Source organism: Saimiri boliviensis, chromosome 5 (assembly GCF_048565385.1).
Source record: "Saimiri boliviensis isolate mSaiBol1 chromosome 5, mSaiBol1.pri, whole genome shotgun sequence".
In the NCBI taxonomy this organism is placed as follows: Eukaryota; Metazoa; Chordata; class Mammalia; order Primates; family Cebidae; genus Saimiri; species Saimiri boliviensis.
The window spans coordinates 109,059,788-109,082,220 of record NC_133453.1 but is presented as its reverse complement, the minus strand read 5'-3'; the positions used below and the strand labels follow the sequence as shown (position 1 = coordinate 109,082,220).

At 36.3% G+C, this 22,433-nt stretch overlaps 1 protein-coding gene across 1 annotated transcript in view; it reads right to left on the bottom strand.

The window, feature by feature from the left end:
• Window positions 1-22,433, bottom strand: part of MAP3K2 (mitogen-activated protein kinase kinase kinase 2) — an 80,812-nt gene that overhangs the window by 22,951 nt on the left and 35,428 nt on the right. Inside the window, exons 3-12 of the mRNA XM_039479994.2 lie at window positions 18,710-18,828; window positions 17,539-17,579; window positions 16,037-16,136; window positions 10,903-11,016; window positions 10,424-10,511; window positions 6,764-6,894; window positions 5,816-5,895; window positions 4,299-4,366; window positions 4,040-4,132; window positions 2,022-2,228 (exon numbers count right to left, since the gene is read on the bottom strand). Of these exons, the coding sequence (XP_039335928.1) occupies window positions 2,022-2,228; window positions 4,040-4,132; window positions 4,299-4,366; window positions 5,816-5,895; window positions 6,764-6,894; window positions 10,424-10,511; window positions 10,903-11,016; window positions 16,037-16,136; window positions 17,539-17,579; window positions 18,710-18,828 (1,041 nt within the window). The remainder of the gene's footprint in view (window positions 1-2,021; window positions 2,229-4,039; window positions 4,133-4,298; window positions 4,367-5,815; window positions 5,896-6,763; window positions 6,895-10,423; window positions 10,512-10,902; window positions 11,017-16,036; window positions 16,137-17,538; window positions 17,580-18,709; window positions 18,829-22,433) is intronic.

The following is a 22,433-nucleotide window of genomic DNA, read 5'->3' as shown; positions in this document are numbered from 1 at the left end:
GAAAATGCGTGAAATAAAACACAATGACCGAAATTAAGAATTCCTTCAAAAGGATCATAAATAGATGCAACAAGGCTGAGGAAAGAATTGGTGAACCTGAAAATAGATCAACAGGGAGGGAAGAAAGAGAAAGACAGAAAACAGAGGTATGAGACAGTATCAAACCGTCTAGTGTATAGGTAATAGGAATCCCAAAAGAAAGAAGAATGGGACAGAAAAAATACTTGGGGAACTTTTATAAAAAATACTGAGAACTTTTCACAGACAAACTATAAATAAACTGAAAGAACACCAGCTGGAAACCCTACACAAAGATACCTAGACACATCATATTCACACTGTAGAAAATCAAAGACAAAATCTTGAAAGCAGCTGGGGCAGGTGCAGGAGAGGAAAACATATTACATATGGAGAAAAAAGGTAAGAATTACAGCAGATTTCTCTTCAGGAAGTATATAAGCCAGAAGACAATAAGACAATAGCTTTAAAGTACAAGAAAGGCCAGGTGCAGTGGCTCACACCTGTAATCCCAGAACTTAGGGAGGTCGAGGCGGGTAGACTGGCTTGAGCCCAGGAGTTTAAGACCAGCCTAGGCAATATAGCAAAATCTTGTCTCTACAAAAAATACAAAAATTGGCTGGGCATGGTGGTGCATGCCTATAGTGCCAGCTACTTGGGAGTCTGAGGTGGGAGGATCACTTGAGCCCAAGAGGCAGAGGTTGCAATGAACTGAGACTGCACCATTGCTTGGGTGACAGAGTAAAACCCTGTCTCAAAAATGAAGGAGAAATAAAGACTTTTTTTCAAACAAACAAAAGCTGAATGAACTTATTACCAGCAAACCTATATTATAAGAAAGGTTAAAATGTAGTTTCTCAGGCAGAAGGAATTTGATACCCAATGTATCTTGGAACTGTCTTTGTTTATACAGATTTTGTACCTATACAAAGATCTATAAAAATGAATAGACTCAAGATATATATAAAAGACATTTTTCTCGGCCGGGCACGGTGGCTCAAGCCTGTAATCCCAGCACTTTGGGAGGCCGAGGCGGGTGGATCACGAGGTCAAGAGATCGAGACCATCCCGGTCAACATGGTGAAACCCCGTCTCTACTAAAAATACAAAAAATTAGCTGGGCATGGTGGCACATGCCTATAATCCCAGCTACTCAGGAGGCTGAGGCAGGAGAATTGCCTGAACCCAGGAGGCGGAGGTTGCGGTGAGCCAAGATCGTGCCATTGCACTCCAGCCTGGGTAACAAGAGCGAAACTCCATCTCCAAAAAAAAAAAAAAAAAAAAAAAAAAAAAAGACATTTTTCTCTTATTTTTAAATCACTTCAAAAGATACCTGTCTAAAGCAAAAGCAACACAACATAGCATGGAGTCAATATGGATATAAAAGTAAATTATGACACAGCACACAATAAATAATTCAGAGTAGGCAAATAGTGCTAAAATAAACATCTTTGAGCATGAATCTTTGCATGCATTGCTTACACAATAAGGCCTGAACACTGCAATCCAACCTGAGTTACCACTATATGCCTGTTCCCACTATTTCAAGTAAGATAACCCCCACATCAGCTGAAAATTGAACTATTCCCCATTTTTAGACTATGTTATGGCCTCTTGCACATTATCTCCTCAACTGGTGATTTCTACTAACATTTAAATGCTAATTATTTTTCCATATATCATCTACCCCATTAGATTATGTCGTAGAGGTTATGTTTGAAATCTCAGTGGTAGACAACAAGGATATGTGGAATAAATGGATAAAAAATGACTAGTTGGCAATAATTTTGCCAATACGAGTGAAGAACAGAATTATCTAAAGTAATTAGCAGTGATATCATGCTTATACCTGACATTCCAACCACCTTTAGAAACACGACTATTACATTTTTTGAGTAGTTCATCTGACTCCAAAAACTCACTTAGTATTTATTCCGTTTAATATTATAAAATTCTACGAAAGTTCTGCTCTACATTTCACTATGCCATGTTCTATTACTTACAACGGCTGGGTGGGCTGATGTCCATTACGGTCAGAGTAGGATTGTCTATGTCACTTCCCCTCCTTCTTATTCGACTATCATCATACTCTGGGGTAAAGATACTGCTTCCACTACTGGTGCTTAAGGAGTGATCGGTAGGACTGAAACTCACAGGAGACCGGAAGCTGGTCCCCTGGGTCCTTCTAGCTCTTGGAAAAGTTTTACGACCTACAAAATGAAAAGAGAACGACCTTATACCTTTTATTAATATGCTATACTTTTAAAGGGTTTAAAACATGTAATGTAGAGAATAGAAATCTGTCCTGTGACTAGGCTAAGAAAATGAAATAGCAATGATTGGGTGGGAAAAAAATAATCGGGATCTGAATAGGAATTCAAATAATCTCTTATGACAAAACATATTATGAGTGTGTACACACACACATACACACACAAATCATAAAAAAGAACCTCCTCACTTCTGGATAGAGAATAAAAATTTATTCTCATTTCCAATAGTGATTTTAAAATCTAAAACAAAGATTCAAAAGTTCACAGGTAGTAATTTTTTTCTTTTTCTTAGAGTTTCACTCTTGTTGTCCAGGATGAAAGTGCAGTGGTGCAATCTTGGCTCACTGCAACCTCCACCCTCCCGGGTTCAAATGATTGTCCTGCCTCAGCTTCCTGAGTAGCTGGGATTACAGGCACCTGCCATCACACCCGGCTAATTTTTTGTATTTTTAGTACAGACGGAGTTTCAGCATGTTGGCCCCACTGGTCTCAAACTCCTAACCTCAGGTGATCCACCCACCTCCGTCTCTCAAAGTGTTGGGGTTACAGGCGTGAGCCACCCCACCTGGCCAGTAACTGCCTTTCTTAAAGGAATGATACAAGTATTAATCTCATCATCAAGGACTAATTTTCTAATATCATTTTAAAAATTAATCCTTTTTGGACAGGCGCAGTGGCTCATGCCTGTAATCCCAGCACTCTGGGAGGCCAAGGCTGGCAGATCACTTGAGCTTACAAGTTTGAGACCAGCCTGAACAACATGGCAAAACCCCATCTCTACTAAAAATACAAAAATTAGGACTGGCATGGTGACTCACGCCTGTAATCCTAGCACTCTGGGAGGCCAAAGCAGATGGATTACCAAAGATCAGGAGTTTGAGACCAGCCTAGCCAACGTGGTGAAACCTTGTCTCTATTAAAAATGCAAAAATTAGCCAGGTGTGGTGGCGGGCACCTGTAATCCCAGCTACTTGAGAGGCTGAAGCAGGAGAATCCCTTGAACCCACTGCACTCTGGTGCCACCGCACTCTGGCCTGGAAAAAAGAGTGAGACTCCATCTCAAAAAAAAAAAAAAAAAAATTAGCCAGGTATGGTGGCATGCACCTGTAATCCTAGCTACTTGGGAGGCCAAGGCACAAGAATTGCTTGAACACAAGAGATGGAGGTTGCAGTGAGCAGAGATCATGACACTGCACTCCAGCCTGGGTGACAGAGTGAGACTCTGTCTCAAGGAAAAAAAAAAAAAAAAAGGAAAATTACTCCTTTTTGGCCAGGTGCAGTGGCTCACATCTGTAATTCCAGCACTTTGGGAGGCTGATGCATGAGGACTGCTTGAGTCCAACACTTCAAGACCAGCCTGGGCAACATGACACTGTCTCTACAAAAAAAATTGTTTTAATTAGCTGGGTGTGATGGCCAATGCCTGTAATGGTACACACCTGAACTCAGAAAGCTGAGGCAGGCAGATCACCTGAGCCCAGGAATTTGAAGTTAGTGAGCTATGATCATGCCACAGAACTCAAGCCTGGTCAACAAAGATCTTGTCTTTTAAAACAAAAATTTACTCCTTTTAAGGGACAGGCAAGTCTAAGTTGACATAAAGCCAAAATGCCAATTATACTTTTGTTATAACACAATTTCCTCATATTTTTCTAATGGTATTACACAGATAGGAGACTTTAAAAAATCTTTTATTTTTATTGTTGATATTTTAAACTATTCTTGTGGTCTAACTGCTAGAAACTTACCATCGTTATACTCTTGATGATGATATGAAACATGATACCTTCTTGGATATGTTCCTCCTTTTCCAAATTTCTCAAAGATAGGGTTATCATAGTCTGTTAAGACATATAAGATGGTTTTTATTTTTAAAAATAGTTAAATATTTCTAATGATGAAAAGTACATTTATAAATTTTTATTTGACTTTTCAAAAATATCCCCTTTCCCTTTCAGCCAAAACATTATCCAATCACATAAACATTTAGAACTTATGAAGTCTAACCTGAAAATTCCTGATGATTATCTGGGTAGCTCTGTGCCCTAGGCATTCGTGATTTTGGATAGCTCTCTCTATAAAAAGAAAATGTCACATTAAGTTTAGAGAAAGTACGTTAAGACTTTAAAAAAAAATTTTAAGCCATATCTGTATCTGTCTGTGCCTCTCTGTATGTGTGTGTGTAAAGGAGCTCACTCTGAAAGGTTAGCATAACTGAAAAAGAGAAAACTACACTAACTTAGTACGTGTAGGCAAAGAGCCTGGCTTTTAAAATTAACTTTACAGTACAGTGGAAGAATATTTTGGAATCACAGGTGTCGCTCAGCAGTGTTTCAGTCCAAGCTCTGCCACTTAACTATGTAACCTTGGCAAATCACCTTTCTGCATCAACAAAAAGGAGATAATTTTCAACAATTAAGTGTATATAAGTAAAGCGTCCACAACTGCAAATGGTGAGTACTCAAATATATAGCTTTCTCATTACTACTTCCCTGAATTTCCTAAATGTCTACCTAGTATTATCTACTACCTCAAGTTATCTTTTCAGAATTTGCTTTCATAAAGCAATTCCAGAGGATTAAACTGACTGTGCTACAGGGTGACTACCAAGAATACGATCCTATTGAGACCAGGAGGGGGAGCACTTGTAACAAAAACTTCACATTTTGCAACTTCATCCTGCTCATATTCCTGAACAGCTTCTTCACAAAAGTACTTAGATTTTTGAAACGATGAAAGTACTTAAGTTTTTGACTACATGTACCAATGTGGCACAGTGGGCTACAATTATCAAGAATTTAAATTATTTCTAATCTGGTGCCAGATGAACATAATCCTGAAATAACTCAGGAAATCGCCAAAACCAACATATTAATGTAAAAGTTGATGGCATTTTCATGAACACAGTTTTAAATGTAAATGTACATAAATGCTAACTTTGATTTGTCTTCAAACATGCAATTCTGTCAATTAGAAATATTCAAACTATTATAATAAGATACCATTTTAATTAACAAAGATACTGAGTCCCATGAGGTAAAGGGATTTATATCCACACTGTGCAAAAAATCATCTACCATTATTATACACAAGTACCAATTCTATTTCTCTGAATGTAGCACAAAAAAGTTACTGATAATCCAACATGCTATCTGCATGAATATTTACCCCTATCTATTATAAAAGAAAAACTACAATAAGCTGAGCATGGTGGCACATATGTGTAATCCCAGCCGTTTAGGAGGCCAAGGCAGGAGGTCTGCTTGAGCCCAGGAGTCCGAGATCAGCCTGGGTAACAAAGTGAGACCCATCTCCACAAACAGCACAATTTAGCCAGATGTGATATTAATAGCAAATGCCTGTGGTTCTAGCTCCTCGGGAGTCGGAGGTGGGAGGACTGATCGAGCCCAGGATGTCAAGGCTGCAGTAAACTGTGTTCACATCATTTGCTCCAGCCTGGGTGACAGCAAAACTTGTCTTAAATAAGCAAACAACCCGCCCCGCAAAACTATGATAAACATTACCCATCCAAAGGACTATCAAGTGATGGACAACTTCCTGAGCCAGAATTTTCAGGACTGCTTAAAGATAATGGATCCAGCATCTAGGAAAAAAAGTAGTTCTACCATGATTCAATTTGATATAACCAAAAGTTACTTATTAAAAAATCCTGCCTTAATGAGACATACTTCATGTAACATAAAATGCATCCATTTAAACAATACAAGTCAAGGCTTTTAGAATACTGAGAGCCGTGCAACCCTCACTCACCACAATTTTAGAACAATTCCATAATCAATAGTGGTCACTCCAGAGTTACTCATTTTCAAATGTCCCTTGTTAGCAAGCCACGACTTCAAAATTTCCTAAGAAAAAAATATTCTTTCTCTATAGACTATTGACTAAATAATTAAAAGCTAAAATATTTCATATTGTTTTGCTTACTGAAAACTGAACATGGCCCCACCCAAAGAGAAACTAATGACACTATGATTGTTACATTATTAGAAAATGTAAACTATCACAGTAGTGTGAACATATAATGCAGTGCAATGTTAAGGGAATAACAGTAACTCCATGAAAACATTTTAACGCTACAAAACTGAAATTTTTTTTACATGTTTCAGAAAGTTCACAAACCTCAGTTTCACAAAGTTAAATATTTGTAGTTTCACTCTATCAAATTTTTTTAAAAAATCTGGATGTTTATCACAGTATTATAAAGCAAATGCATTATCATTCACTCACTGTCATTCATTCACTTATTGAGCAATATAAGAAAACAAGCTGTATTCCAGCTTTCTTTATACAGGCACATGTAAATTAAGGGGTATTTTTTCTATTTTGTTCAGTTAAGAAGATACGTGATTACAGAAGAGATAATACACACACACACCCAGTTACCAACCAAACACATTAATCCTGACAACATCTCTTTAAATTAAATTTTAAAAAATCAAACTTTTGCTTACTTGGTCCATGCTCTCTGGAATGAACTCTCCTTCACTGTTGATACTAGTGAATGACCCATTCCGGGCAACCTGGTGTAATTCATCTGGAATGTATCCTGGGGGAGGAGAACTTCTATCTCTACTAGTAGGACCTCAAGGAAGAAAAATAATGTAATTTGTAACTATAGGCAAGGAAATCAAATTTTGTTTTAAATAGGCTAACATTTCTGAATTATAGCAATAATTTTAGCAAACAAAAATTCAACTTTTATTAACACTTATCAGAACATTCATTTGTAAATCTTCAAATGGTTTTATACCCTTTGTAAATTCGCACCCTTTCATAGTTATTAATCTTACCATAATATTGATTTACGCTCAATAGGTAGTATGGTATTCTGACTGCTGATGGGATGATAGTACACTATAGATTTCTGGCGTTAAGACAGTCTATTCAAGGAATCACATTTCTTATGAGACAATAACCCACTTTATTTTACTTGGTTCTGTGGAAATGATGCTATATTTATTAGTACAGTATCTTACATTTCCTCATAGTTTTTTGAAATTAAATTATAAAACAGATATAGGAAAGTGAACAACTACATTCTGGTCCAATTTAAAGCAAAAAAGGTTTTAGCCTTATGTAAAGGAGTCACTGTGAGTATATGCAAGCATATGATATGGAGAAAGAGAGCAAAATGATTACCAAGACATGTGCATAAAGGAGAGTACTGTCTACACTTGTCTGTAAAATGATTAGGAGCTTAATTTGTGTCAGGATTGATTTAGGCTTCATTAACAACTATAGCCACAATAATCATATTGGTTCCTAATATTTTTATTCCTTCTATATACCTGTGCTTACAAAAGAAGACCAATATAATCATTACTAAAAGGAGACAGGGTTTAAAAAAAAAAAAGGTTATGAAAATTTTTCTCAGTGATGGTTGAGATCTGTTAACCTAAAGGAGTATTTCCTCTATCTCCCTTTTATAAAAACAAAGAGAACAGCTGCCAACATATAAGAAAAAAAGTTAATGGTCATATCTAGCAAAGTCATTCCAAGTTTAAAGCAGTGCCAATAAAAGACCACTAATTCTTTTTTTTTTTTTTTTTTTTGAGGCAGAGTCTCACTCTGTTGCCCAGGCTGGAGTGCAGTGGCGTGATCTCAGCTTATTGCAACATCTACCTCCTGGGCTGAGATGATTCTTCTGCCTCATAGGTAGCTGGGACTACAAGCACATGCGACCATGCTCAGCTAGTGTGTGTGTGTGTGTGTGTGTGTGTGTGTGTGTGTGTGTGTGTGTGTGTGTGTGTGTTTGTGTGATTTAGTAGAGATGGGGTTTCACCATCTTGGTCCTGACCTCGTGAACACCCACCTCAGCGAGAGAGAGAGAGAGAGAGAGAGAGAGAGAGAGAGAGAGAGAGCGCGCGAGCGTGTGTTTTTGTTTTTGTTTTTGTTTTAGTAGAGATAGGGTTTCACCATCTTGGCCTGGCTGGTGGTCGAACTCCTGACCTCGTGATCCACCCACCTTGGCCTCCCAAAGTGCTGGGATTACATATGTGAGCCACAGTGCTCAGCCAAAGACCACTAATGCTATACTTAACAATTTCCAATTTCTTCTTATGCTGGAGCTGATATCAAACAAAAATATTTATTAGAATAAGACAGTCAATGTAATTTTAATTTAAAATACATTTAAAACGTCAATTTAGTGCATTTAGCTTGTTCTGTTGAACGCAACTAAAGTAAACCCCAGCACTTTGGGAGGCCAAGGTGGGCAGATCACCTGAGGTCAGGAATTCGAGATCAGCCTGGCCAACATGGTGAAACCCGATCTCTAGCAAAAATATAAAAATTAGCCAAGCATGATGGCAGGTGCCTATAATCTCAGTTATTGGAGAGGCTGAGGCAGGAGACTCGCTTGAACCCAGGAGGCAGAGGCTGCAGGGAGCCAAGATTGCGCCACTGCATTCCAGCCTGGGTGAGAGTGAGGCTGTCTCAAAAAATGAAATAAAATAATTATTTCTTTAAAATGACAAGTACTATAATGTGATAAGACATGGGATAAAGAAAGAAACGTACAACAAATAGTACTCATGCTTTCTAGTTTATAAAGTAAAATGTACAAGTGTTCTCTCAATTTATGGCTACAACAATCCCATGATTTAAAGATGAAGACACATTTACTGGTCTCAAGTTCATCAGAGGGCTGAAATTTGAATTTGGGTATTTCAAATGTTCTGTCACTAAATTTTAAAATTATATCAAAATATATCTGAATGAAAAGGACAAGCCATTTGTATTTTGTGTATCATCTCTGTTGCTCGAATTTCTGCATTCCTGAAACCCAAAGTAGGACCCAGGTAAGACAGACACTTAGAAGAGAATGGTCATAAAATAGCTGCTTCTGGGAACCAAAAGAAAACATGAATAATGTGTATTTTTTTTGTGATTCACATGCCAATTCAAATTTTTCTTTCATTATCAACAATCCTCTTCTGTTACTAGTCTTTTTTAGATTCCCAACCACATTTATTTTGACCCACTCTCCTGCTTCCTCCTATTCCTCCTCTGTTGCTCCTCCTCTTAAACTTTTCTCTTTTAAATCCGCCCCCATACATGTTTTCACACTACCTTTAATGGCCATACACACTGCCCTCTGTGTAAGAACATTTATACCAGTGGTTTTTTGAAATAGTGTAATGCTTTTATCAAATAAAAATGTAGATTATTAATGTTTTATACACACTGAAGAACAGACAGAACTGGAGAGTTTAAGAGTACCTGTGCCCATCTCATGGTGCATGAATAAAGCCTCCTTAAAAAACAGCATGTAGGATTCTTATTTCTTTACATCATAAGCTTAATTATAATAATATATTAATGGCAAATGAAAATGAATACTAATAAAGTAATAATAAAGCATAATATAAAACTCCTTAGTATCTTTATTTTGATAGCATTCTTAGCAATCACTAAAACCCTAGAGAAAGGCTTGTGAATTTATAATCTAGTCTATTAATTTTAATATATTATAATTCGTTCTTTTAATTTTTTTCCTCCATTCTATTTGTACAATTAAAACCTCTTTTTTTTTTTTGAGATGGAGTTTTTTGAGCTCTGTTGCCAGGCTGGAGTGCAGTGGAGTGATCTCCGCTCACTGCAACCTCCGCCTCCTGGGTTCAAGCCATTTTCCTGTGTTTAAGCCGTTCTCCTGCCTCAGCCTCCCAAGTAGCTGGGACTACAGGCACGTCACCACACCCAACTAATTTTTGTATTTTTAATAGAGTTGGGATTTCACCATGCCGACCACGATGGTCTCAACCTCTTGACCTTGTGATCCACCTGCCTTGGCCTTCTAAAGTGCTGGGATTACAGGTGTGAGCCACCTCGCCCAGCCTATAACCTATTTAAAGTTTTATTTAAATTTGTTAACATTAAAATACCCTGAGCATGTAACAAAGAATTTAAACTAGACATTACTAATCCTGTAAACTTGAATTTCCAAGGGACATCAAATACTATAATGTATTTAATTTACATAAATTACAGGAAGTATAGAAAAAGAGTATTATTTATCACAAATATGTTTAGGTGCTGCACTATATTAAAGGATAGAGAAGAAACTGAGAAATCACTCATTTCGTAATTCAGACACTAGTTTTCTTTCTTACCTATTATAGAAAGCCGTTTTTTCCTCTCTGCTACAGATACTGTATTGTCCAAATCTTCTAGTGATGGCAATGGTTCTAAATTAGTAGCCTACAAAGGAGAAAAGACAATTAACATTATTCTTCCTCCCTGGGGCTTTAAAAAGAATCCTCTCCCTTACCAAGTACAAACTATTGTATATTGTTTGTGGGCCTTAATCAAATTCTCTCTCTCTGAAATTTTAATTCTAACATAATTCTTCCTAAGTTGCCAGCTTCTATTAGGTTCATATGTACAATATATTATACTTATTTATAACTATGACTATGTGGTTTTGAGGAGCAAGGACATTAAAGTATAGTAAGTAAAGGATGAAAGTTTACATTTAATCATAATGAAAATATTACAATGGTTACAGAATGTAACTATGCTTCGTATATTAATTAACTTTAATAAGCCTAAGTCCTATAATTCTTACTGAAAAAAAAATCCCAAGTCATACCTGTGTATTTCCATTTATTACAAGTAATATCTTGAGACTCTTCATATGAATACTACGATCCAGCAGTTCCACAGCTTTGTCCAAGTCATCTTGAGTAGTTAATGGAATTACCAACTAAAAACAAACATAAGGAATCATTCAGCTATCTCACCAGGTCAAGTTCTTCCACTAGCATCTCCACTACTAAGGAATTACAAATGTCAAAATACCTTGCTCTTTGATTTGTTACTATGAGGAAAGTCTAAATGTGTATGTGCAGATTGCTTTGCTCTCCTCATTCTACCACCACTAAAATCTTAGAATGAACACGGATGTTTTAAATTTTGCTTTATTAATCATTACATTCTTCTAGAAAATAATGTTTAAAGATTAATTTTCTAGAATATTTCCATAATGTTGCTAAATTTAACTTATAGTGTATTCACCCCTCAACAGCATAAAGGAGTACAGACAGAGACCATATGAAATAAAGCTACTACTTTTCTTCTGTGTAGATCAAACTCATTTCTTTTTTCAATAGTAACCACAAATTTGCACTCTTAGCTGGTGTGCTCTTCAACATACCAACATCCTGAGCACCTGCCATTGAGGACAGCTGCTATGGAGGGGTACCGCTAGTAACCTATCTGCAATCTACAGCCCACCTGGGGTTCTTCTCTCTGAGCCTGGTGACCTGACCACTATACCCTAAAACAAATAACCTAATGAGTCAACCATTCATTCCATAGTAAACTCTGAATGTGGAATCTGCTTTCATTAGTCCTCTCATGCAGCAGATGTAATAGAGGACAAAAGCACCTAAGAGTTCTATGAGAAAAAGCATAATTCATACAATTTAAAAAAAATAAAAATATCTGTTACTTTCTTAAAAAGTAAATTCCATTTCACTGAAGGAGGGACAGAATAAAAACAAGTGAAATATTCTGCACTTGTTAACTGGCTCTACTTAGCACAATATATGAGCCATTCAAATGTAAGGCTGAATTAGTTTGGTGTCTTCTACAGTATTCTTGAGGACAAGGACCGTCCACCCTGCCGCCCCCACACCAGCAATGAGCAAAGAGCAGACTCACGATAAATGCTGTTTAATAAATATCACAGTGGTAAAAGCTCAATCTGAACCCAAACCCAAAAGCTGGCATGGTGTGTGTTCATTCTGCAGACTTCTTTATGCAAAAAGGCCCTGGGGTTCTGGTTTTTTTGTTTTGAGATGGAGTCTCACTATCATCCAGGGTGGAGTACAGTGGCAATCTCACTCAGCACATTGCAACCTGCCTTCTGGGTTTAAGTGATTCTCCTGCCTCAGCCTCCCCAGTAGCTGGGATTGCAGGCATGCACCACCACAAGTGGCTAATTTTTCTATTTTAGCGGAGGACGTGGTTTCACCATGTTGACCAGGCTGGTCTCAAATTCTTGACCTCAAATGTTCTGCTTGTTTGGGCCTGCCAAAGTGCTGGGCTTACAGGGGTGAGCCACTGTGCCTGGCCAAAAAAGTCCTTGCTTTAAGAAAGGCTGCCACACATGAAAATAAAAAAAATCTACTTGCACTTAGTTACTCTGCACTTAGAACATATTGTTTGTAGCTAATTTTGTATTACTCTAGTTACTAACTGGGCTCTTTTTGCTCTATGAGAATTTTTTTTCTAATAAAATACAATTATTAACTGTTTCGTATCAAAGAATGCGCCTGATCTACCTATCTACTTAAATACATTTCTATTTCCCACCAATTAGGAAATATATTGGTATATCTTGCTTCTATCTTCAATAGTCTATTATTTTTTAAGCAGGAAAATTTTAAAGCAATGATAAAGACTGTTCTACCAATTTTCCATCTGAGGAGAAAATCTGAGCACTTTCTTTTACCATACATTTATAACTGGATTGTTTACTTCTCCAAGATACTGCTACTTTTTGGGGGGAAAAGCCACTAAGTCAAATGACAGAAAAAAAAAAAAGGAACAAATGATTCTGCTCTTCTTCAGTTTGCTGCTCTAAAATGTAATATCCTGGAGGAGTGCCTGGTGCAGCAGCTTAGACATTGCCTACAGACCTAATATGTTCCTGCCTATGTTCTAAGGTCACCTATTACAAACTAAAATGAGGACTAAGAGTCAGGAACAAGTCCCAAGTTATCTACATTATACTAAAGAAATCAGAGAATGTTTCCTTGCTTGGTGAATTCACTTCCTTCTCATTCATGAAATCGATCTCCCTCTGGCTTCTTTTTGATAAATCAGTTGTTTGTTAATATAAATCCTTTCTAGAAAGGAAACTTAAAATTGAGTTTAAGAACATATTAACTGAAATCTGAAAGAACTGAATTATCTTCCTGACTTTACATAGTGACGTATGAAGAGAGCCATTAAAAGGTTCTCCAGGCCGGATGCAGTGGCTCATGCCTGTAATCTCAGCACTTTGGGAGGCTGAGGTATGCAGACTGCTTAAGCCCAGGAGTTCAAGACCAGCCTGGGCAACATGGTGAAACCACATCTCTACAAAAAATACAAAAATTAACAAGGTGTGGTAGTGCATCTCAGCTACTTAGGAGGCTGAAGGGGGAAAACTGATTGAGCTGGAGAGGTTGAGGCTGCAGTGAGCCATGATTGTGCCACTGCACTCCAGCCTGGGCGACAGGACAAGATGCTGTCTCAAAACAAAAACAAAAACAAAATAAAACAAAGGAAAAAATTCCTGCTCTACTCACCTAAAATGGATCTAAAATGGAAATGATCTTAGAAAACCCTAACTTGGCCTGAACACCTCCACACCCAACCCGCATGACAACCCCCCCATGACCACCCACCCACACACACACACACACACACACACACACACACATACACACACACACCCTACACACCTTATTAGAGAGGCCAAACTAACAAATTCTAACAATCCCAGCTTTTATTTCCAGCTTAAATTTCCATAACATTTCACTTCTGCCAGATAGAGGTTTACAGAGTAATAGTTCACTTTGAACAGAGAAGTTAATGTTACACTAGAAAAAAATATTTATAGAAGGGGGATAGCATGCCGTAAAAGTGATTTTTTTGCTTATCCACATGTCTGTAAAACAAGTAAGATTTTCCTTAGTACCCCCAATGTTCAAGATCATCCATTTGGTTTGGGACAATATGTCAAGATATGAATCAGGACATGGTTCACTCACAGAATCTCAGGGTTACAAGAAATCTTAAATGTAATCTTATCCTAATGCCACCTCTACCACATTCCTGCTAGGAGGCCACCAAAATATAATGGCAGAACCACTCACAGAAGTCCTTCAGTAAGCATGAGAAAAATAACCTAAAAATAGAGCAATTTTCCAATTTTTAGAAAATGGGAAAGAGTTCTTAAAAATACAGACCAGGCCGGGCATGGGGGCTCATGTCTGTAATCACAGCACTTTGGGAGGCCGAGGCAGGTGGATCACCTGAGCTCAGGAGTTTGAGACCAGGCTGGACAACATGATGAAACCCCGTCTCTACCAAAAATACAAAAATTACCCAGGTGCAGTAGCACCCTCCTGTAGTCCCAGCTACTCAGGAGGCTGAGGTGGGAGAATCGTGTGAGCCCTGGGAGGTGAAGGTTGCAGTGAGGTGAGATCGGGCCACTGCATTCCAACTTGGGTAACAGAGTGAAACCTCATCTCAAAAAAAAAAAAAAAAAAAAAAAAAAAATCAGTTAGCTTGATGTCAATCCTCAAGTAAACCCCAGAAAAAAATTACATAGCAAACTGGAAGAAATCATTTTAAAAAAAAAAAAAAAAAGCAATTTTTAGGAACTGGCATAGGTATAATATGAACAAATTATGTCACACTAACCTTTTTCTTGATAGACCTACTAACCTAGTAAAGACAATATTATAGTGTTAATGTATCTTAGCATTTGAAAGTTTTGAAAGTTTTCAATAATACAATTTTAGAAAAAAGAAAACAAGATATGCCAAGGTTCCCCTAGAATTATCCTATGGGATTAATGATTCAAGTTCAAGACATTTTTTAAAAATTTATTCTTTTTTGTTCAGACAACTCTGTCACACAGGCTGGAGTGCAGTGGTGCAATCATAGCTCACTATACCCTCAAATTCCTGGGCTCTAGCTATCCTCCCACCTCAGATCCCCCTGCCTCAGCCTCCCGAGTAGCTGGGACGACATGTGTATGCCATCACACTCAGATAATTTTACTTTTTTGCAGAGATGGCGTCTTGCTATGTTGCCCAGGTTAGTCTTGAACTCCTGGCCTCAGGTGATCCTCCTGCTCTGACCTCCCCAAGTGCTACAATTAAAGGCATGAGTCACCGTGTTCTGCCCTTTATTCTTCATCACAATACTTTATACATTTCTTTCAAAGAACTTCGTATATTGAAACAACTCACTTATTAATGGTTTGCTTGTACCACAAGTCTGTAAGGTCTACTCCATGAGATGCTGTTAACTTATAAATTACAGCATTATGCCTAAAAAATTAACACATATTTTCTGAATATAAAAAACAAATTCACCTAATTACTAATTATTAACTATATTGCCCTATAAATTTTAAGATCACAAGATCCTGATATCTCATAGAATCTCAAGAACTAAAGAAACTTCAGAGATCATTGAATCCAATCCTAAGTTTACAGAACATTAAAAAGGGCTTCTCCACAACGCAGAGCTCCTCACTGCTAGAGCACGCCTTTAAGATCATATGCACTGATTCGCAAACATAATAATCTAATTGATCCCTAACCAACACTAAAATAATTCTTTAAGTTTTAACTCAACTGTTTAACTACCAAAGCTCTGTCATCTGTAGCCAAGAGCAGAGTATGAGAGGAAAAGACAGTTCATCAATAAAATACACAAAATATAAACAAAACATAAATAAGCAACAAAATTCCAAGTAATACACATATTTCCCCCATAATAAACTCTCACTCAATTATTTGCATAGTAGCACCTCTATTATTTTCCATAATGAAATAAATCCATTCTAGTCAGTTAAAATTTACTTATGGTGTTTTCTTCTTCTGACATACCATATTTATCAATTCCTAAATAAAAACACAAGTCTTAAAAGCAGTCTCTTAAATGAACATATTACTTTTCAAGATAAGACCTACTAAAGTAAAACAGTACATGTTTACCTCGTTATTGGTATAATGTAGATCCATAGGCTGTCCAAAGGCAATTTTAGCTTTAGATCTCAGATCTTCCAGTTTAACTGGTCTGGGGAACTGAAGGATTCTATACAAACACAATTTTAAGATTTTATTTTCGTAGGCAAAGTTAAATAATAAACCTGCAACAGTTACCTCCTTTTAGAAAGATACAAAATTAACTAAAAACTATGTAAATATTCACTTTACTTAAACATGACAGATCATTTTTTATCACAGACACAAATTTTCAATACAAAGTTAAAAAAAACTCAGAAGTTTGTTTTATCCTAACACAAATTTTAAAAAGGAAATTCTCAAAATTTTCTGCAGTTTTTAATTTCCACTAAAACTACCATATGAATGTTAAAGAGCAAAACAAAATGTCCATTGAGGAAAGTGATTAAACTTAACTATGTAACATCCGTATGACAGAATGCAATGAAACTGTTAAAAAGAAGAAAGTGGTTGGTTCTCCAGGAATTCTAATTTTGATCTCTGTATCCTTATCAACTCAACATTTTTGGGTGCATGCATCTGTAGGCATATATATATATATATATATACACATACATACATAAATTATTATTTTTTTAGACAGAGTCTTGCTCTGCCGCCCAGGCTGGAATGCAGTGGCACAATCCCAGCTCACTGCAACCTCCACCCCCTGGGTTCAAGTGATTCTCCTGCCTTAGTCTCCCTAGTAGCTGGGATTACAGGCACACACCACCATGCCCTGCTAATTTTTTTTGTATTTATAGTAGAGACATGGTTTCACCATGTTGGCCAGGTTGGTCTCAAACTCCTGATCTCCAGGTGATCTGCCCGCCTTGGCCTCCCAAAGTGCTGGGATTACAGGCATAAGCCACCACGCCCAGCCTAGTATTTTTTTAAAGATTAAAATTCCAATGTTTTCCTTCTATTTCCCAAAGGACCGGCCTGTACTGCCTAGACAGCATGTACCTAAACCCTGAAGACCATCAATATCACCCTGTAAGTCCCGCAAGGAAAGAGACATGTCTGCTTTGCTCCCTTTATTCCTTCAGGTCCTAGCATATACTAAGTACTCAACAAATAATGCTGAATGAATGAAAAAAATTTGGAAAATATTCATAAAAGAATCTTAAATTATTTTAGGAAAGCAGATTGGACAGTTCCATGGTTTATTTGGTACATTCCAGTTTTAAACATTTCTATGTAAAATATGTTTGTTTGTGAGCCACTTTAAAATCCTTAAAACTGTAAGGCTTTTCACTACATTAATTTCATGAGACACTAATAGCAGAAATGAAATTCCATTTTTCTTAAGTCCTATTAGATCCTGTTAGCAATTTTGTTGTCAACTACCATTGCACTCCAGCCTGGGTAACAAGAGGGAAACTCCGTCTCAAAAAAAAAAAAAAAAAAAAAAAAAACAACCTTTCAATAGCTTAATTAGCATAGACATTTGATTAAATCGATTAACAAACAGGTAATGTTTCCTTCCTTACCTTTTTTCTCCTCTATGTTCAAATTTGACTCGGACATCATTCTGTAATGAAATGACAAAATCAGTCTTTCAGAATTAGACAAATCATTCAGAAATTAGATAAAATTTCTGTAACTTCTAAATCTTTTTAAGCCATTCATTTAAAATAGAGCAGACAGGGAGGGAAGTTTCAATTTCTGTAAAAAGTTAAGAATTATGTTGCTGAATCTGGGTACAACAGGAAAAAAAAACCTTCTCTATTAGAGAAGGTACCAGGAGTATGAGATATTTGCTGATCCTGTTATGGCAAATCAGATTATATTTTTATGTGTCATGCTGAGTATCCCAAACTAATTTCATTTATCAGAATAAAATCATCCTCATTTCTAAACATCAAGAATAGATTATTTGAAGAACAACAACAACAACAAAAAATTTGCTTAAGTGCTTTAAAAATAGATAAAATGTCAGCTTTGGAGAACAGTTACCACATTAAATAAAATGCTACCTTATTTTTTCTGGGAAGGGGTCAACCTTGGCTGCAGAATGCTACCATTCTTTATAAACACATACTTTAAAAAATTTTCTTTTAACTTTTATTTTCAGTTCAGGGGTACATGTGCAAGGTTCTTACACAGGTAAACTCATGTCCTGGGGGTTGCTTGTATAGATTATTTAACCACCGAGGTATTAAGCCTAGTACCCATTAGTTATTTTTCCTGACCCTCTACCTCCTCCCACCCACCGCCCTCCAGTAGGCCCCAGTGTGTGTTGTTCCCCTCTATGTCTCCACGTGTTCTCATTAGTTACCTTCCACTTATAAGTGAGAACATGGAGTATTTGGTTTTCTGTTCCTGCATTAGTTTGCTAAGGATAATGGCCTCCAGTTCCATGCATGTTCCTGAAAGAACATGATCTTCTTCTTTTTTATGGCCGCATAAAATTCCATGGTGTATATGTATCACATTCTCTTTGTCCAGTCTACCACTGATGGGCATTTAGGTTGATTCCATGACTTTGCTATTGTTAAGAGATGAATACACACTCTTACGGGAAAATGTGTAACAACCGCTAACAAAATACTTGACTTGAAAGTATAAAAGCTAAACATATTAAACAAGTCCTCCATAAGATTAGGATATTAAATGAAAGTAATTCATAGAAATACAAACTATACTTATTAAAATAAATACCTGTTTTTTTGGTGATGAAGATTTTGCTTTTCTGGTTTCCTGCAAGGATAATGCTGGTCGACTGGCCTTATGAAGGACAGCCAAATCTTGCATGATTGAGTTCAAAGCTTGCTGATCATCTAGGTAATTTTGAAATAACACATATATAGAGTTATAATTGTGACATATATATCAACATGTATAGACATCAAACAGAATTTATAATAAAATTTAATGTAGAGAATATATTAATTTAACACCAAATGCATCTAGAGTATTTTTAATGCCTACAATTTTGGTAAAATAAAATTGCACTAGACTCAAGCTCTAGCATCAGTCTACACATGAGACACTTACAGACAAGATGAAGTCATTCTGATTCTTCCAATGATTTAAATTCCTAGAATAAAGTCAAAACTGCCCTGTTATAACAAATTCTTTTCTATGACTTGCAAACAAAACATCAAGACATCTAAAATCTTTAAAAAAGCAAGTAGGAAAAAAATAAACAATTTTGCATAAATATGATTATTTAGCTTTTATATTCAAAGTACAGACTTCATTTTTGAAGGTTTTTTTCTTTCATCAATACTTAAGAGTCAGAACCAAAGAAAAGCTTCACCTGTGGATACTGGCCTACTGTATTTGAAAATGTTCTCAAACTTCTTCACCATAAGGTTTGACAAGACTAAAAACAGACTATTTAAAGATCTTGGCCAGTAACAACGTAAGAAAATTCCATTCTTTAGAAAAAGTATCAAGTTTATAAAACTGAGAGAAAGAATCATGAAAATGAACTTTTAGACTCTTCCAAATATACAAAGATTTCCTTCTGAGACTCAAAGCATGTGCCTTCCAGTAATGCCAATTATAAGCTCTCTAGAAGACTTCAGAGACAATTTACTTATTTTCACTAGTAAATAAAAACTACTAATGATAGTCACGAACAGTAATAAAGGAATCAAGAGACTTTATAGTTTATACTTTAAAATGTAACCATTTTGGTGAGCATTAACTTACGCTCTTCAAGTAATAAAAACTAAAATATGCCCTATCCTATAAGGAAAATCACTAAAAATATTCTGACAATTCAATAGCCCTAATAGTGTCTCACACAAATAGCTGCCTTTTCTAATTTACTAACTTTTTTTTTTTTTTTTTTTTTTTTTTTTAAATGAGACGGAGTTTTCCTCTTGTTACCCAGGCTGGAGTGCAATGGCGCGATCTCGGCTCACCGCAACCTCCGCCTCCTGGGTTCAGGCAATTCTCCTGCCTCAGCCTCCTGAGTAGCTGGGATTACAGGCACGCGCCACCATGCCCAGCTAGTTTTTTTTTTTGGTATTTTTAGTAGAGACGGGGTTTCACCATGTTGACCAGGATGGTCTCGATCTCTCGACCTCGTGATCCACCCACCTCAGCCTCCCAAAGTGCTGGGATTACAGGCTTGAGCCACCGCGCCCGGCTCTAATTTACTAACTTTTAATAACATTTAATATATTCTATTTTGTAGTGAAGTTATTTGCATATTATAATTTAAAATTGTTACAGTGGTTTTATTATTGATTTTATTAATTTACTAATATTTCCAGGTTAAAAGAAAATTTTATAATCCTTCACTAAGTATTTTTTATAAAATAAAGTTATTTCATAATGGTAGCATATCAAATAGTTAACCAAGCCAATCAGGTACAGTATAATCAAAATAATGTACCATCAATGAACTCAGAAGGATCTCAACTAGAATAAAAGCAATTGATGTGACCTTCTTTAAAAAGGTAAATCCTTGGCCAGGCGTGGTGGCTCATGTCTGTAATCTCAGCACTTCAGGAGGCCGAGGCCGGCAGATCACAAGGTCAGGAATTTAAGACCAGCCTGGCCAATATGGTGAAACACTGTCTCTACTAAAAATACAAAAATTAGCTGGGCATGGTAGTGAGTGCCTGTAGTCCCAGCTACTCGGGAGAATGAAGCAAGAGAATCCCTTGAACCCAGGAGGCAGAGGTCACAGTGAACTGAGATTGCACCACTGCACTGCAGTCTGGGTGACAAAACGAGATTCCGTCTCAAAAAATAAAATAAAATAAAATAAAAATAAATAAATAAATAAATAAATAAATAAAGGTAAATCCTTAATTCTATACTAGGGATAGAACTCTAATTTCTTTTTTATTTTTCTGTAGAGATGGGGTCTCACTCTGACGTTGTCTACGCTGGTCCCGAACTCCTGGACTCAAGCGATCCTCCCACCTTGGCCTCACAAAATCGGAACTCTAATTTTTAAAAATATCTATGTTGTTCTAAGTATTTTTATTAGAGAAAACCTAAACATCTGAATTTAAACAATTTTATGTGGTTAATATTACAATGCCAAAATAAATGCCTTGGGGAGGGCCTTTGGCTAAAATAGATTATCACATTTATATATACTCTTATTTTTGTTGTTGCTGTTGAGACACAGTTGTGTTGCCCAGGCTGGAGTACAACGATGTGATCTTTGCTCACTGCAACCTCCGCCTCCTGGGCTCAAGCAGTTCTCCTGTCTCAGCCTCCCAAGCAGCTAAGATTACAGATATATGCCACCAAAACCAGATAATTTTTCTATTTTCAGCAGAGGTGGTGTTTCGCCGTGTCAGCCAGGTTGGTCTCAAACTCCTGACCTTAAGTGATCCGCCCGCCTGGGCCTTCCAAAGTGCTGGGATTTCATATGTGACCCACCATGCCCGGCCAACATTTATATATACACTTACTTCTTTATTAAGAAAAATGAGAACAGAAAAATAAATAAGTATGGTTTTCTGTCATATACGTAAAAGAAGGGTAGTACATGTTGAACAGAAGGTTCCCACATTAGGAAGGTTGACATACAAAACAAAGGGCAATTTAATTTGAAGAATTACTAGTGGGTACTTATTTAAATAATTAATTATTATTTTATTCATTTTAAAATTTATTTTATATAATTTATATAAAATATACTTATATATAATATATATTTTATATAATTTATATAAAATATACTTATATATAATATATATTTTACATAATTTATATAAATTTAATTATGTATTTAAATTACTTAAGTAATTTAATTATTAATTATATATTTTATATAAATTAAAAGATAATTTATTTAAATAAGTAAAATAAACACACAACTTATTTAAATAAATAATTTAAATAAGTACCCAGTAAGAAACTTTGAAGAACTTGACAATTGTAAGCTAATAAATCCCAAAAGACCAAGCACATGATGAGTATATTCAAAAACTATAATAAGCACTGTTCTAACACTTCTTAGACTATTTCATTCTATTAAGGAGCTCAGTCGTGGCCACAGGATACCAGGCAGATTAGACAGGTTATAAATCTCATGAAGATAACAAAATGACCTAGTAGTCACTGAGGATGCCCAAAGGATCCTAGACTCCGCCCAATGGGTACACAGAAAAAGCAGTGGGTTTCCGGCACATGTTGGAAGGACATTCAACTGAGCACAAAACCAAAAAAAATGTGGAAAATAATGTTTTCAAAAATCTTTTATCAGAAATTTTGAATTAAATATCTTATATGCCTATTCATGATACTTGAAAAAGAATTACAGAAGAACATCCTCAATCAAAACTTCAAACATCTGTCATGGTGTTCTGTGACTACCTTTGCATACGTTTTTAAGCAATGATTGTTGCCTACTATAGAGCAGTATTAATTGAGGCTGATAGAAATAAATTTGATCAATACATAGAGT